Raw genomic sequence first — 17,538 nt, 5'->3', positions numbered from 1 at the left:
TCAAGCCACATAACATAAGAAGTAGTTACGTGTCATCTTTTACTCTTCCCAACGAAAATCTCTTCAGCACCTGACAGACTCATTTGAAAGTTTTTCACTATAAGTTTAAGACAAATTCCAGTAAATTGCAACCAATGGAAATAGTTTGGATATTGTTTTAAGTTATGCTCTCAGGCTCATCTTTTATAATGACCTGGGGAGTTGCCACAGGGGGGCATGATCACATGCACATACAAAGATACATAGCAGTAGTCCGGCCATATGCTTCTGGGCCAAAAAGCACTTTCAGTCTTGCATAAATCCATTAGAATTAAAATTTCATTAAGCTTTACCAAACAGGTTTAGTTCAGATTATCAGCCATACTCTCAGTAAAAAAAAACCCTCATACCAGTATACACATGCATTTTACATGGTTCACCTTTCCACAATCACTGCATTTCAGTTGTCCATTGAATTTCTCCTAGTTTTGACTTCATGCACTGACTGGTATTTGACTTAATGCTGTGAGCAATTTTTCCGTCTCTTACTCCAGGCAGAGGGGATTTCATGTTACCAAAATCCCTCATTTTCAGTAACTCTCATTCACATTAGGAATTACTACATAAAATTTTCAAACTTGAAAGACAGAGCAACATAAATAAATTACCTAAGATGTAAGGTTCCAGATATTCTCAGTACATGACATAAACCATTTAATTGTTTCTCACTTTTCATTGCTAGGAGAAGTTGAACTATGGCAAAGCTCCTGCCAGCACTGGATACAACAGCTCGAAGTATTTCCCTAGAGAACAGTTACAGGATCTGTAAAGAGGATAACTCTCACCTTTTTAAACTGTTTTTTCTTGCAGCAGACCTGGTAGTTCTTTTAGTAATGTCTGTACTGTCAGAAATGCTAGGTTCAGGGGTTTTATTTTTCTGAACACTGGACTGCAGAAATACTCTGTAAAGAGTAGGAAAAAAGAATGATTATCTAATTGGAAAGTTTCTAGAAAACACTGAAAAGAGGGTATTATAGTTGCAGTAAAGCTAACAAGTATCAGCTGGCTTTTCACAAATCCTTCTGAAAAGCAAACTCTTCTGCTGAAACATACCCTTCTCTTTCCTAACATTCCTGTAATAACTAGGGTAATGCAAGTTGTTTTTATTTGGAGCATAGCAGCTTGCTTTGCTGGTTGGTTTTGTCAGGCTTTTTTTGCTTTCAAAGAATGGATCAAGTTAATAGTTTTGAATTTTCTGTTAGGTTTTTGGAAGACAAAAAGATCCAAAATTGCATTTTAAATTATGCTACAAATTAAAAAAAAGATAAAATCTGAAGTATGCAACAAAAGCAAGTATTATTTTCCAGACTGACACAGAATTCCCAGAATAAATTCAAAATAAACCCCAAGTAATTAAATTTGTGAAGGTCTAAGTCTAAATCTCCTTCAATTAACCATGAGATATTCCCTTCAAATAGGAAAATCATTGCAAATACTAGCATTTTGCTCCTAGAGGAAATAACTGAGTTTGAAATACTCAAAACTCAGCTTTACATGCTGGTTGTACACAAATACTTCTCTGAAAGAACCTAGAGCAATATACTGACTATTTCTTAAACAGGCAGATAAATCCTAGTGCTGTTTATGCTAAGAAACAAAGAATTCCACATTGTGAAATGCAAACAACTATTTTTATCCACCAGACAACTGGTTCACAAGAAAATGACGTTTGCTCTCTTCCTAAATACTTGTAGTGAAATTATGATATTGTGGAGACAGAAAGTGACAACTGGTCAATGGAGCCCATGGATACCTATTTAGTGCTTCATTTTATACATCCATTCTCTAGTCGTTCCATCTGTTCCAGCTATGAAAGTATGCACCATTTTAGAGATTCTGAGCTACGAGTAACTTAGCTATTACTGTTCCTTCTCCTGCTATTATAAGACTAATTTTCAGTGGCTTCACTGAGTCCAGTTGTATGAGCAGCTTACATTAGACTGGAAATCAAAACCTTCATTAAGTTGTGTAAGTTACAGTCTGGTCAGTTAACACTCTGAAGAAACTATTTTCACAGAATCCTAGCTATCAATACTGAATGTTAACTTCTGGAGCAAAATACATGGGGAGAAAATATACACTTACATACTCAGGTAACATACTCACCAAAAACAGAAATGAAAAAACCTCCAATGTTTTCATTGTTTTATATGTGTTTGATTTTAGAATTAGAACATCCATTTGAGATAACACAATTTCATCCAAAATATATTCTTTATTCAGTAAAACTGATCAGCAACCTTATTTTTGCTATACTCTTCTTGATTAGCAAACAAATGACTACATAACCACAAATTCCAAGAATTTTAAACTACCTGAATAAATCTCTCTTAATAGTTCAGCCTTGCAAAATATTGTCACTTGATTTGCAATGTTCAAACAAAACAGCCAGTTCCTCTGAGCTATCTTAATACAAGGTTTTAATGAAAAGTACTACCAAAATGCAATGCAAATTCTACTGTAAACACAGGTCATTCAAAGTTGAAGGAATTGCTTATACAGGAGGCAGAAAAAACGGCCCCCAGATACCTTCAGCCTCATATCATACTTCTTTAGACAGAACAAATTCTTCTAATCAAAATGTTTTCCTTGCATGCCCAAGGTGAAAACATTTAAAACCTGAAAGCTTACGTTATAGTTTCTACTGTGATTGTAAAACAGTTTTAGCAAGTTCTAATATTATAATTCTTCTTTCGGTGCCACAGTTGTCATACAGCATGAACAAATTTGGTCTACAACACTTTCAACCAAGCACTAAAAATTACACCAGTGGTGAAAGAAGACTTGCATTATATTCATTATTTGCATTACTTCATTTGTGCTGATAGAAACTTCTGGGAATGAACAGAAAAGTACAAAGTCAGCTTAACCTCATAACATTTAATCACTGAAATATAAACATGAACAAATCACGGCACATACTGGTTTACTACTGCTCATGCAGCCAGAAATACGGAAAAATCATGTTTTCTCCTTAAATACATACATTTGGTGTCTCTCTGCATAAAATGCATGCAAATGTACATATAAAAGAAAGTGAAAGTTATTGGAATGTAATCTAATGTTTATAATCTTTCTCTCCTAAACACCCTTTTTTTTCTAGACACCAGAAGTTCATAAAAACTGGTCAACATACATGGCGTAAACCCATATACTTATCTAACATGCACTGAAATATGGACCAGCAGTGTGCCCTTGTGACCATGAAGGCCAACGGTGTCCTGGGGTGCATTAGTAAGAACATTGCTAGCAGGTTGAGGGAGCTGATCCTGCCCTTTTACTCAGCCCTGGTGAGGCACACCTAGAGTGCTGTGGCCAGTTCTGGGCTCCTCAGGACAAGAGAGACATGGAGCTCCTTGAGAGAGTCCAGTGGAAGGATATGATGATGTTGAGGGGACTGGACATCCCTCTTATGAGGAAAGGATGAGGGCGCTGGGTCTGTTCAGCCTCCAAAAGAGACGACAGAGGGGACCTAATCAATGTCTGTGAGTATCTGAAGCAATGGTGTCAAGAGCCAAGCTCTGCTCGGTAGTGCTGAGCAACAGGACAAGAGGCACTGGGCACAAACTGAACAGGAAGTTCCACCTGAACATGAGGAACCTGACCTGAACACCTGAACTTCTTTACTGTGCAGGTTACCGAGCACTGGAACAGATTGTCCAGAAAGGCTGTGGAGTCTCCCTTACTGGAGATATTCAAGACCTGCCTGGATACAATCCTGTGGAATGCATTCTAGGATGACTCTGCTTGAGCAGGGAGGTTGGAACAGATGACCCACTGTGGTCCCTTTTCAACACTATCCATTCTGTGATTCTGTGAAGCACTATGAGTTATCAAGATACCATTTTGCACAAACACTTAAATATTCATCTTTTCAACGTATCAAACATAGTCCTTACTTCCCAGAGAATCTCATCTTATCTGTTCAAAACAAAGAAAGAAAATAAAAGAAGTTCTAAATGGAAATGTGACTTATAATAAAAATAGCCACCAGGAAACCAAAACAACCATCAAAACATCCTTGTAAGTTTGCTGTATTTGCCAAAGGGAGATAAGGAGATGCCTTATGGGATCAGTTCAGAGCCAGCTGTTAGCAGAGTAGAACCTTTAACATTGTCTGCTCTTCAGTTGATATGCCATTTTTACATCTCAAATATATACAACTTCACTGGGCTACTCTACAGGAAAGAATAATTGAAATCCCTGTGAACAAAACATTTGCTAAGAGAGACATTCGCTAACAGAGAGATTTTTAAATCAGACTAGAATTCTGGACTTCCAAGGCTCATAGCACCTCAAGGAAAAGAGAGAAGGTTCCATTTATACCACTTTCTGACATGGTGTTGCAAATAAACACCCAGAGCTGTCTTTGAGCCTGACAACTGTCAGCTGAGGACCAGCAACAGTGCTACTACAGCTTTTATTAGAATGCTACTGCATATATGTTAAAGGTGAGAGAAGAAACTAATGTATGGAATTTTGATTCAGCACAATTAGACTAACAGCTTTGCTTGATAGCAGGTTCAACAGATATGTTTTATAATGGATGTGAGATGAGGCCATGGTTCAGGAAAACCTGCCAAAATGTCAGCACGAAAAAAATATCCCAAACTGTATTAAAGAAGTGTAAGATCTCAGGACACCTCAGGACACCTACCTTACTGCTTTGTAGCTGTTCACATAAAAGAGTATGTCATACAGCATCCAGAAACACCAGCAAACACATCTGATGTACACAAATGGGATACACAAATGCACTCAATGGGATATGATTGAAAAAAACCAAAACAAACAAAAAAGCCAGGCTATAGGATGCTGTAACAGTCACACTATTAAACATACATTTTCATTGTAAGAATTTTTCATCTCTGGTTCATCTGTAATGGAAACATCACTTGGTAGCTCTGATCTTAAATACACACAACAAATAACAGACTAGTTTATACAATGCTTCCTTATTCAAGCTAATACCTTGGTCTTTAAACAAATCAAAACCTGTTTAAATGGAGCAGTGTTCGGTTCAGTAGCAGCATCTTTTAAATAACTCACAACCTTTTCTCACCATTTAACTCAGTGCAAGGGTGAAACATAGGCACACCGCCAGGACACAAAAGCCCAAACTCCACAACCCAAGACAAAATCCATAAAACTTGAAGTGCAAGCAATATAATACATATTGGGGAGAAATCAATCGACACAACAAGCTTTTTTAAAATACATGATTACAGTATCCTAAGGAAGATACTGTAAGGAGGATAAAGAAAAGAGAGGTTACACAGGTGCATGTCTTCTCTGTCGGCAAAAGCCATTTTAGTCTTGCCAACCAGTCTAGGCAACCTGTATTACAAGATCTGCTAAGTACAATACTGCTTTCTCCTTCATCATCTCATGATTTTTAAGAAAATAGACCTGAGACCTCTACCACTCTTCCAAGTCATCAACAGGTAAGTGACTGATAACTTCAGCATACAGGGCTTCAGCCAACACAACTGCCAGGCTATCCCAGAGAGATCCATAATCCTTAGAGGTAGTTTGAGCTCTTAAAACACGAGACATTAGCTGCAGAATGGAGAGAAAGTTAGGCAAGCTTTTAAGAAAAGCCTAAGTGTTTTCTCTCCCTATACTTAAACCAACATTGTATGATTGTTAATCTTGAAAACCAAGCAATAGCACCAGGAACTGGAAATTCCCAGTAAATGGGAATAACCAAATTGCTTGCATCGCATCTACCAACATCAAACAGTCTTTTTTCCTCTAGCAAGGAAAAAGTGTTTTTAGTTTTTATACAGAACACAGAAACAATAAGAGAAAGAAAGGATGATAGTTGACTGAAATTGATCTTACAGTACAGCAAAACAAAGCACCGATTGTTTAATCTCTTTAACCTGTGTTTTAAGTTTAGCTTTTTAGTATGTGTTCAGAAATCTGAAGTCTGACTTCTAGAGACCACTGAGAACAGAAATAGTCCTACATTCAGTGTAAAACTTTGAAAATATGCCTCTCACATTATTTGGAATAATGCCTCTCAAGTAGGTTATTTGAAAAAGTTAGGAGAAAAGAATTAAGTTGAAGTGATCTTTATTTCTTGATCATTTTTTCCCCAAAAGAACAGATTAAGATGACCTCAGCAAAGGCTAACTGAATAACTAAGCTGTCCAAAGTCCCCCAGTTCTCATTCTATAGTTATTCGGTCACTTATGTTAGAGAAAGAGTTTCATGCTTTTTAAGAAGTGCAGACAAAAAGTTGCAAGGCCAAAAGTACAGATGACAGAAAATCTCAACCTTCGTGTCTGTCAGGAGAGAATGCTGATTCTTACTCAGTACTCTGGTGTAAAAGACTTTCTGACCATTTCTTCTCCTTGAGAGCACTAAGGTTTCACCCCAAGTAACCATTTTACTTGGAGGGTGGTGATGACAGAGGAGCTCCAGGGAGACTCAGAAGGAAGCAAAAAGTTCATTTGGATTTCCTGACAGATCTGCGTGCCGTTGAAATTTTTGTTTGACCAAAGGATGTAAGTTGTCATTTGATGAAAAGACTGCACCTTTTAAGTAGAAGCAAGGCACAGAAATCACTGTAGCTATTCTGATGAAAGCAGAGTGAAGAAAGAGTGAAAACTGTACTCAGGGAACTGATATGCTATTAATGTTTTCTCAGCTGCTGAATCCAAGTTGTCAGAATGAATGAATGTAAGTAATCTCCTAAAGCTCTATAAAACATAATTATGAACAAAAGAGGACGAAACCAGATTGTCTGGGTAAACAAGTGATCCTTGACCTAACACTGCAACCTGTCCCATCTTCTGCTATGTTAAAAAGGTAAAAAGAAGTCCTGTTTTATGCCATGGCATATAATGTTTGATCTCTTCATAGAAACAAAGATCTACTGACATTTCTACCAAATTCCAGTTCTTGGCATTTCATGGGAATAAAATCATGTGTTGGGAAACTAGCCTACTTTGCAAGTTCATGAACTTCAAAGTAAAACTGAAGCTAACATCTGCATCTGCAATATGCAAAGGATAGGATCATATTTTAAAGCAGTACTTTTTCCTTCTTACAGATAATTTTGCTTATGTACTTTTGCTTATCTGCAGAGAAGAAAAGCTTCAAAACTAAAAGTTATTCTAAGAGCTCTTTGCATTTGTATATTGCATGCCAGCCATAAAAATCACTCAATTATTCCAAATATTATACACAAAAAATAACAAAGCCAGAGCAGTGAAATTTACCCTTGCAACAAAGCCAGTAAGAAACATGACATGAAAACATGCATTTATGAGACATACTAGACAGAAAGGTGTGAGATATTATAGAGAAATGGAATGGGACACTTACACAGTGGCTCTCTCTCAGGGGGTCCTGATGGTTACTATGTTCTTAAACCATCTAGACAGAATAGCAGGCTGGGCAGAAGGGAGCCACATACAATCCACCAGATGACAATGCTACACAGTGTAGACACCAGCATAGCTAGGAGCCATCTAAAAGGGATTGGAGGGGGAGGTAGAGATGAAAAAAAAAAATCAAAAGCAAAAGCTATTGGTGTATTTTAAGCTTGTTTCAAGTTCTTCAAAAGGATACTGTTCTATAACCTTTGCCATGCATTTCTTACTTTCTATGACTAACAATCCATGCAGCCATAAATTGCCAAATGTAGTACCCATGTGCTGGTGGAAATCAAAGCAAATTTTCTGAAATCCTCACCAAAGTCACCTATTTCAAAGAAAGTCTGTATCACTCTTGGAAGTAAGTGCACGCAGGAACAATACATCTCTGACCACTTGCTGCCATCTCTTACACAGTTGGATCAGCCTGTATTCACACATCCTACTTCACAATCATACATTTTGATCCTAAAACTTTAGATCAGAGACAGGTAAGTTTGCAGAAACAAACAACCAGATGATGGGGTGTATTATCTTCCTGTGTAAGAAGCAAAAGCCAATTCATAATCCTTTGCTACAGGTGCAGAATATTGCTTATTAGAACATATATAAAACATCCAGTCATGAAAGCATAAAGAATTCATACAGCCAACTTCAATAAACACTCTATACAAATCCCTTGTGACTTAAAAGTAAATAATGCCTCAGTTTTCAAAGACTAACTGTCCAAGCTTCTGGTGCTCTTACTTTGCTCCCCCCCACTTCTTTTTTCCTCTGAAATAAAACTACTTAGAAGATTTAGAAGCTTCTGGTTTTTTGCTTAGATAAAAGTAATCAATTTTACTGCAAGACTAATTATTTTAACAGACAACTGAAAAGGAAAGAGACTAATACCTCTTGCAGCAGAAAAAACTTCTGACTCATGTAATGCAGCCAAATATTTCTTGCAATAAAACAACAGTAACACAAAGAATGTATGAATTTACACATTCATTTTTCACCATATTATTTCAGTACAAGTTGCAAACCATAAAAATAACTCAGGGGAACAGAAGGAGGTAAATTGAAACTCCTTGAGCCACAATGCACAATGTAAAAAGCAGCTATAAGCTCCAGGTAAATTATTTTAATTCTACACAAGTACCAGCTAACTAGTTTTAACTAGAGCAGACATGTTGCAGAATATTTCATGAGTGGAATAATATTTTAACAGTAGATAGGTCTTCTGTTAAGAAGATATTAACACAATGGCTCTGAATAGGTTATCACAGTCTACAATCATCGCATGGAATATACAATAAGTGTGTGGCAATTAAGTACTTGACCACTAATGCACTTCTGTGCCTTAATCTGCAAGGTCGTTTTTTTTTTTACTGTGCTGTTTGAGGTAACTGAGGTGATGCGTTTTGGCATTTTTTAAATGTCAGCTGGGCACAGGCTTTGTTCCAAATATGTTGTATCTTACATGGCTGCCTGTGTAAATGATAAGCATGAACAAAAGAGAGAATTTTAAAACAAAAGCAGAAATCACACATAGGAATGTGTGAAGATTTCCAAACTCATGTTCCTTTACCTTCACCATATTTTTGCTATATACTTCTCACTTTTTCTAAAAGTCTGATGACAGCAGTGATCTTAGAAAAGAAGAAGAAAAAGAAAATAAAAATGCCAGCAGGTAGCACCATCATCTCCTACAGAATGACAACACAACAAAAGTCAAGTTGACTGTGGTCTGCGACTTCGGTGATGTGTCATTTGCAAAAATCTGACAGCTAGGGGTCACCATTTCTTTCCTAGCAATCTAATGAGATCCAGCTAAGTTTTGCAAGTGTTGCATTGTCTTGCAGTTTACTTAAGGGCAGACAGAAATTTTTTGTACCTACAGTTGGTACAAGCTACAACAGATGCAAACTTGCTTTTACAGGTGGTGTTTCAGGACTTGTCTAAAATAAAGATTACCAGTTTCCCTGACAGAAGTGCACTTCTTTGAATTTGTTTACTGAAACTGTTACTAGTCTGCCTTCCAGATTCACCAGACATTACCACAAAGCCCACAGGATTTAGGGAAAGTTCTTTTCCAAGGAAGAGAAAATGAAAGGAAGCTAAAAATCCTTCTTTCAACTCTTTTTAGGTAGCTGACTTTACTTCAAACACCAGCATGTATCTTACTTGATCCAATCAAACAAGACCATACAGTCATAGTCCTTCATTTTTATACTACCATCGGAAAGACAAGAGAATGTTTGTGATTAAACTGAAAGTAAAGCATTCAGAAGTACTACAGGAGCTTGTAAAGTGCAGAATACCAGCATTAAAAACTATACAGAAAACCAGAAATTCAGTCATGCAGCTCTTTAATGAAGTTCTCCTGCCTCCTCAGCACTCACCAAGTCTTCAGAGAAACGGTGAATCTCATGTTTGTTTTAAGGGAGTAAAAGCAGCATTGGTAACAAACCTTTGGGGGCAATGGGAAGTATTCATGAAGAGGATAAAAGTGTTTCTGGCATTTTATATATTCAGAAACTGACTTACGCTAGTGGAGATGCAGCTGGAGCTTTTGCTTGCCTTTTGCTTTTCAGAGCACGAAGCTTATCCCCTTGTGTTAGACAGTTTGTTTCATCATCATCACTGTACTGGATAAGTGGAGGGGGGAAAGTATAATTCAAGATTAAAATAAAGACACTTTGATATTTAAGAATTAACTTTATTTTAAAGCTTAAAATTAGAATTATCTCAACAGGATAAGGTCAAAGGAAATTCATTTGCATAAATACAGTTCTATTCCTTCCAGTTTCCTGTTTGCTGCTTTTGAAGCTGTAAACCATTAAGTGGTGTCATGAATTACATGCATCAGAGTATTGTCTACTTCTAAAACACTGGAAACAATACTTGATCAAATCTTTGCTTAGGTACAGTATAATCTTCACTAAATACAGGATTTCCCTCCTTCACTTGCTTTTTTAAAACAGCAGTACCGTCTTTTTCAAAAAGCACCATCAAAAGGTATTACAGAAGCTGCAATTACTTAGAAACTAAAACGAGGTTAAAAAAAACCAACAAACCCTTTTATCCCTTCCCTTTAAATACACACAGTGAAGCAACAGACAATCCAAAATGAAACCAGTGTTTTTGATTGCAGATTGTGAGTACTTTTTTCTATTATTGACCTAATTACAAAAGACTACAGCATGATGATGCTCCTATTTCACCTGTGTTCTGAACTCCATTTTTCATAATTGCTGTCCATACTTTTTTCCCCCATATCCCTTTATATAAAAAGGGTGAACATAAAAAAAAATCTGATTAACAAAGTTTTAGTGTACCCACAGGTTTGTTCAAAACCTGAGAGATTTTCAACAGTTCCAACTTTTACAAGAGCACAATATTTGGATGGTTACCAGTTCAATGTCCTTTTGGATGGTTCTCCTGTTTCTTGTGTTATTAATTGAAATATCATCTACTCCTGACAGAATTCTTGTTACAGCAATTTTATGGTTTCGTTTCAACTTTGCACGGAAAATATCCCCTTCTGTCCAAAGTTCTGCCTGTTTGCTATCATAACATGGAAAAAAAGGCCCAAAACACAACAAATTAACACTGAAGATTGTTAAGTGTACAATAGAAGAAGAAGAAAAAGACATCTAGATTTATTTTTGGCAATAATTTACACTCAATCTACTTACTCCATCAGGAAATGCTGTTGTGGTCCAATCACAGAACCAGGTCTATTTATTCTGATCCAGGCAATAGTTTCAGCAGCTGTCATCCGATAATGCTTCATGATGTAACAGGCAATAAGTGTGCCGGTTCGTCCAAGACCAGCTGTGTAAGATAAAAGAATGACTTCTTTTATATATCCGTCTTCATCTGGAATCTGCTGTAACTACAGACACTGCTACTTGGACAAGTAGTTACCTGCCTAATTTATCAAAACAAACCTGTACTTACCAAATTTGGTAAGGGAAACTTACCCTTTGATCTTTAACATACAAGGTTACTAACACACTCATTATGGTTTTTTTGAGTGAGGTAACCTTCCAAAGCCAGCAACTTTACAAATATTCGTAAGTTTAGTTCATCTTTATTTACCTATCTATCTATGAATATGCATGAAGGTATGAGAATGTTTTTATGCATGGGATAAAACACGTGACCTTTTTCAGAATTGTCACAGCACCTTCTTGCAAACTAATCATACATTGCACTGAAACCAGCTGTTCTTCCAGACTCTCCTCTAATTAATCTCTTTAATTCCCAATAAAAAGACAAATTTTGCAATAAGCAAGTCTGGGCACTAGCTAGTACAGGCAGAAAGTACTCCAGCATGAGAAACCTTATCTATAATGGCCCTCAAAACAGTTCTATTTATCTGGGGAAACATGAGAAGCAAAGGACAGCTCCAGCTAAGTGGCTTCTCTCCTCAATCACTTGCTGTGAATGCAAATCCACACCACCTTCCCTCACTTAACAATTGACTGATCAACACCAGTGTAAAATCTTCTATATAAAACAACAGCCAAGACAACCACACAGGACTTTCCATGACTTGCCCAGCTTTAAGAACAGGCTGCAGCATTCTACACTTCCTCAAGAGTAAGAGCAGGCTAGACACCATTAGTATGACATCTATCAAAGAATAACTTAATTTGAGTGAAAACAAAGCACTTGTTATCACTGATACTCAATATTCTGGCATAACCAATGAAGTGATATGCCTGAATTTATCACCTCAGTGAAGAATAAGAGCATGCACTTGTTTCCCCACAGTCAAGATGCTGGTTTTAACAATTCTTTCACTTTCCAGTATAATTCTGTTAAATGCAGCAAATGGATGGCAGATCCAGGAACAAAAATGCAGTCTTTCCAGGTCCAAAGCAAACAGGTTAAGAAAAGGCCTGTCTCCTTCAATCACAGAGTTATCAGGTACACTAGTGATGCAAAGATGTAGAGAAGAAATGCCTGATAGACTATTAAAGATGGTGTGGGAAGGGAAACATACTGCCTCTAGAACCACAGAAAACTGAATAACTATACTAGCTGCCTTGAGCATGCTCTTAAAATCTCTGCAGTCTAAATCTGAAAGAATGGACATTCAGAGCATGCCCAAGCTAGTATAAAGAACTTCTGAGGGATGAAGATTTTGGTGGTTGTAGAAGAACACTCATATATTTTGAGGAATCTCCCCAAAATGCTGCACTGTTTTCAAAAGTTAATTATTTGGTATATTTAAACATGTATTTTCAGAGAGAACTCGACAGGACTTCAAACGCCTGCCCAAAGCATCCTTTGAAAGTGCTAACACTTTCTAACAGAAAGAGCTATTACTATTGGAAATCTCACTTTCCCCAGTCCCATTTTGGGAATGGCTGGGAAGATTTTTCTGAAACTTAAAAAAATTAGAATATGAAGTGCTGAACAGAACCATAGAAAGAATTTGAATGGAAATGTTGCAGTTTGGCAGAGATGTTAATAGCCATATTGTAGAATTATACTGCAAAATACCTCAGGAACTGTAATTATACACATCACTTGTAATATAAATTGGTTTTTACACCATACCTTTGCAATGAACGGCTATTACTCCTTCAGCATTTTCACAAATATTTAGAAATCTTTTAACTATAGTATCACTAGGTGTGCTTCCATCAGCAAAGAAGAGATCAAAATGCTCAAATCCAGCATCTGTAAATCGTTTGGCATCATACAGTTTTTTGTTGAGGCGTATTATAGTGGTGACCTTATGCTGCCTGAAGTATGGGAAATAAGCTTCTGGAGCATGGTGGGGATAGCCTATTTGAGAACAGAACATAAAAAAGAAATAGAGTAAGGCTCAAACTGCAGAAACAAAAAAAGACTAAAAAACAAGATATGAAAACACTTTCAAAATAGAGACAACATAAAGAAATAGAATAACTGAAAATGGAATTTTAACACAATCACCTAGGTCAGATACAATTAAACCAAGCATTAAAATTTTACTGCCAGTGTTCTTATAAAAGGAAAAGAGCTAGGGAAAAAACACACTGTTTGAGGAACAGTTTTTACAGCTTGTTCTTACTGATAACAATCAACTAAGAAAGCAGTGGGCTTGTATCCCCCACCTCCTTTTTTAAGCATACCATTTTCAATTTTACTTCTTGAATGAGGTCCACTGAAGGCAATGAATTTGTTTGGTATTATCCAGTTAAAATCTCCATTTTCTGCTCTCTGTCAAGAGAAAATGCTTGGTTTATCATTATCCCTGTATTTTCAGGTTTTTCCTTATTGTTTCAAAATACACGCTAGATAGAATTGATGTACAATTTTTTCAAAGGAAGTTGTGTTAGTTGACTGCTTTCTTTTTCATCATGAGGACAACAGATGCTCTCAACCTCACTTTTTTCCATGTTTCTGTCTTTCTAAATCAGTTTTAGAACAACACAACTGATGCCCTTCAGATGAAAGGCAACTTCCAATTTTTAAATTTTTATAGGCTTCTAAATTATGGCCTTGGTCTTACCTCTGTTCACAAATTACATAATGACTTTTTAAGTTCTAGGAACATTTAATTTTCTCTTTACAGATATCTGGCAGCTTTGCATTTCTGAGACTGCATACAGTCAAGAGCTGTAGTCCAACATTGTCACAATAATTTCCTATGTCCCAAAGTGAATTTTATGTGCTTGGAGTTTCCCAGCCCTGTTTCGTTCTTTACCTCAAAGAGTGTTATTACATCTTTCCCGTGTGTTCTCAAATACATACTTTGATTGTTCTCTAGCATTCAGTTAGACTTGAGCTTGTATGCCCTTTAGTTGTTCATCAAGAGTGCTCAAGAGTATCCAGGGTTTAAATAATAATGGAAATCCCCATTTTTTTCCATTTCGGTTTCTGCTTTCCCCCATGTTTGAGCATAATTACGCTTTAATCTGAATTTTAGTATTCTCTCTCTGACCATGCACCTTTATTTAACTATCATAGCTTAAAGAGACAAAACAGAAGTGGAACTTAATACTACAAAAGAACAGCAAAAATTATAAGCAATTGTTTTAGCATTAGTAACAGCAAGCAAATCAAAAGATTGACACTGAACACTTACTTCATAATGCTCATATTCATTTACATCAAACGTACTAAAATCCAGGAAACCATACTGCAAAGCCTAAAATTCAGAACACAGCTCTTAACAGAGATGCCTCTTCAATGAGGACAGTTTGTAATTCTTTTTGGTTCCATAAAGTCCCTTAATACACACTCTCCTCTTTCTTCACACAATTTAAGAAATACAGATCAACTCAGTCTTGGTTCAAAACAGGTTTGTAAATTTCAATATAAGTGAAGTCAGATGAGTAAATTGACTTTTTTTGTTTCCACTGAATCACTATGAAAATCCCAGATTACTGAAGCATTTGATCTTTTTATTACTGCTAGGTGCACAAAATAAAAAGAACCAGCAAAAAAAATCTATTGAAGCTATGAGTAGATTCTAAAGACTGCATTCAAGAACTGCAAATATTTTTTGTGCATAAATGCTATTTGTTAGTATCTTCATTGATTTCAAATTATTTGCAGTCACAAAGTCCTAAGTAGATATTACTGTGAGTCCATGATGTCCCATAATTAGCCACAACCATAATAATTAACACTGTATAAAAAATGTAATCATTTGGGTAACTAACAGCTTATCCACTTGTTAGAACAGGAAACACAAACACAGATAAGTCCCACATCTGCAGATATTAAAAATACTACATTCTAATTTTCTCTTTTACTATGTAATCTTTTGTAGCTTTTCTTGCCGTTCACCAGCAAGAATAGCAATGCACCAGTCTTGGAATACAAGTAGCCAATTTCAAAACATCCAAAAAAGCTGACAGATCTTCAAAAAGCTGACTTAACCAGTAAAAACATCAGTATTTGGTAGAGATACCCATAATACAAAAGACCATAGTACAGTAGAGTGCTGCAGAATTCCCCATTTCACTATTCATACAGAATAAAAAGAATGTGTTTTAATTCCCCTATCCTTCAATGTTGCATTACTTCACCACTATATTGCTATAAGAACTAGATTATGGTAATTTGTTGTTAAAAAAAGAAGCACCTACCTCCTAACATTTGTTTATCATTATCCCTGTAGATAGAAATTTGTATTTCTATTACTAAAGCAAAACTTGAAATCATTAGCATGTGTTGCAAATGCCTGAAGTGTATAGCAAGCCCATTCAAAACCACTTTCAAAGGCTATGTTCAGCCTAATACATAACACCAGGGGGTATATAATAAACCTAACACACAACTTTTAGGATTAGAGGTGAATTACTGTCCTGAAAGATTACATAAGTAAAACGCAAACTCTGTCTTTAACATCTTAACTATTTGATTGTATAAGGTATTAGTTGATTTCTGTGGATGCTGTACCTACTTTTGTTACAATGCACAATGCACAGTAAACCAGGCAACAATCAGCAAATCTGCCTCTTCACAGCTCTAATTGGATACTAGCTTCCTAAGCCCTCTTTTTCCGATGGGCAATATTTAGCTAACTTTTTGAAATACGAAAAATACTAGTTTGCTGACCTTGTTTATTGCATGAAAACAGTCCAGTAATGTCAGATGAAAACTGCAAGTACCAAAGGAAGCATCCCTGTAAGATATGATGACCAAGACAGTAATTATTGCATTTTAATCCAAGTGAAAGCAATTGAAGATACTTCTCTAAAACTGTTTAAAAATTACTTTAAGATAATGATTATTACACGGAAGTAATTATGTCAAATGATTAATTCCTTTCCTGTACCTTGAATCTTACAAGAATAACAAAACATAAAATAAGTTATGTTAACAGATACAACAGTAAGATTACTCTAACTACAGTTTTGGTAAAGCTGAAATGTTCAATTTCTGACATGGACTGCTAGGATAAACATTTGAGTAAATATAATAAAATATTTTCCTTAAGATGCATAAATAGTTTATGCTTAAACAAGAGGAGAAACTGATTTCATTAAAACCCCTTCTTTCAGTTACAAGTTTTTTAATTCTGCTGATCCAGGAATTGCATGTTCTTAGTCGGTGACCATTATCAAATTCCATAAGCACCACAGAGTAAGCATTCTAGAGGAATACTACAGTCAAGTAAATAAATAAAACTGAATCTACATCAGAGAATATTATGCCTTGGCAAAATACCTTGAGACCATGTAGCCCTTATCAGCAGAGAATTGCTAATGTTTCTAGTAAGTAAAAAAATGTTCATATCATAAAACTGAGAGGAGGGAGAACTTTTGAAGAACCTGGAGGGCTGTCTCTAGTATTTTTTTATATCCTTTCCATCCTCATGAATCAGTGTGAAAAGGGGCAGAAATTAGCAGGGCACAGAAATATAGAACCTTATTCAAGTAAGAGAAAGGACACATAAAGGTGACATTGTAGCAGCTGGTGTCTCTAAGACCACCTGATGAGAAAGAAAAAAAAGGATGAAGCCTTCTACAGACAGACAAAAGCAGCCTCACATTCTCAGGCCATGGTCCTCAAAGGGAATTGCAACCTCTGGTATCTATTGGAGGGATAGCACAGTAGGGCACAGGCAATGCAGAAGGTTCCTGGAATGCACTGATGACAACTTTCCACTTGTCAAATGTGTGCAGCAATCTGCAGAAGCTGTCTTGTGCATAAATAATGCTATTAAGTATTACGAGCCCTTTGTGCTGAATGACAGATATTTTGGTATGTTTAACTATCAGCTACTGGCACAAAATCATTCTGCCACGTGAGAAGCAATGTAGATCAAAAAGCTCAATGAGTGGATAAAAAACACTGTGGCTGCTTCACTTTCTGCTTGTACACTTCAGTACCAGCTGGTAACACCTCTGATTCACTGAGTACCTGAAGTTCAGGCAGGGAGTGTGTCCCAAAACTTCAGCACAAAAAAACCCCAACCAACCAACCAAAACCAAAAACCAACCAACCAAAACTAAAATAAACCCCACAAAAAAAAAACCAACCAAAAAACCCCCAAACAAACAAACACTCCCAAAACAAAACCAACACCCCCCTCCCCCCCCCCCCCCCCCAAAAAAAAAACCAACACAGCAAAAATTAGTACTGAAAAATGTTACATCCTTCTTCAAAATAT

At 36.4% G+C, this 17,538-nt stretch overlaps 1 protein-coding gene across 8 annotated transcripts in view; it reads right to left on the bottom strand.

Annotated features, from left to right (window-relative positions):
- CDC14B (cell division cycle 14B) overlaps positions 1-17,538 on the bottom strand; it is a 52,344-nt gene that overhangs the window by 13,052 nt on the left and 21,754 nt on the right. For 2 of the 8 annotated variants that reach the window (XM_048292232.1, XM_048292238.1), the window contains exons 6-13: positions 15,981-16,047; positions 14,500-14,562; positions 13,544-13,631; positions 12,984-13,214; positions 11,108-11,246; positions 10,823-10,976; positions 9,957-10,057; positions 825-941 (exon numbers count right to left, since the gene is read on the bottom strand). In XM_048292232.1, coding sequence (XP_048148189.1) covers positions 825-941; positions 9,957-10,057; positions 10,823-10,976; positions 11,108-11,246; positions 12,984-13,214; positions 13,544-13,631; positions 14,500-14,562; positions 15,981-16,047 — 960 coding nt within the window. The other 6 variants (XM_048292239.1, XM_048292237.1, XM_048292234.1 and 3 more) reach the window with 5 other exon arrangements.

This window comes from Corvus hawaiiensis, chromosome Z (genome assembly GCF_020740725.1).
Source record: "Corvus hawaiiensis isolate bCorHaw1 chromosome Z, bCorHaw1.pri.cur, whole genome shotgun sequence".
Classification (NCBI taxonomy): Eukaryota; Metazoa; Chordata; class Aves; order Passeriformes; family Corvidae; genus Corvus; species Corvus hawaiiensis.
The sequence above is the reverse complement of the archived record's forward strand: the minus strand, read 5'-3'. Positions and strand labels throughout refer to the sequence as shown.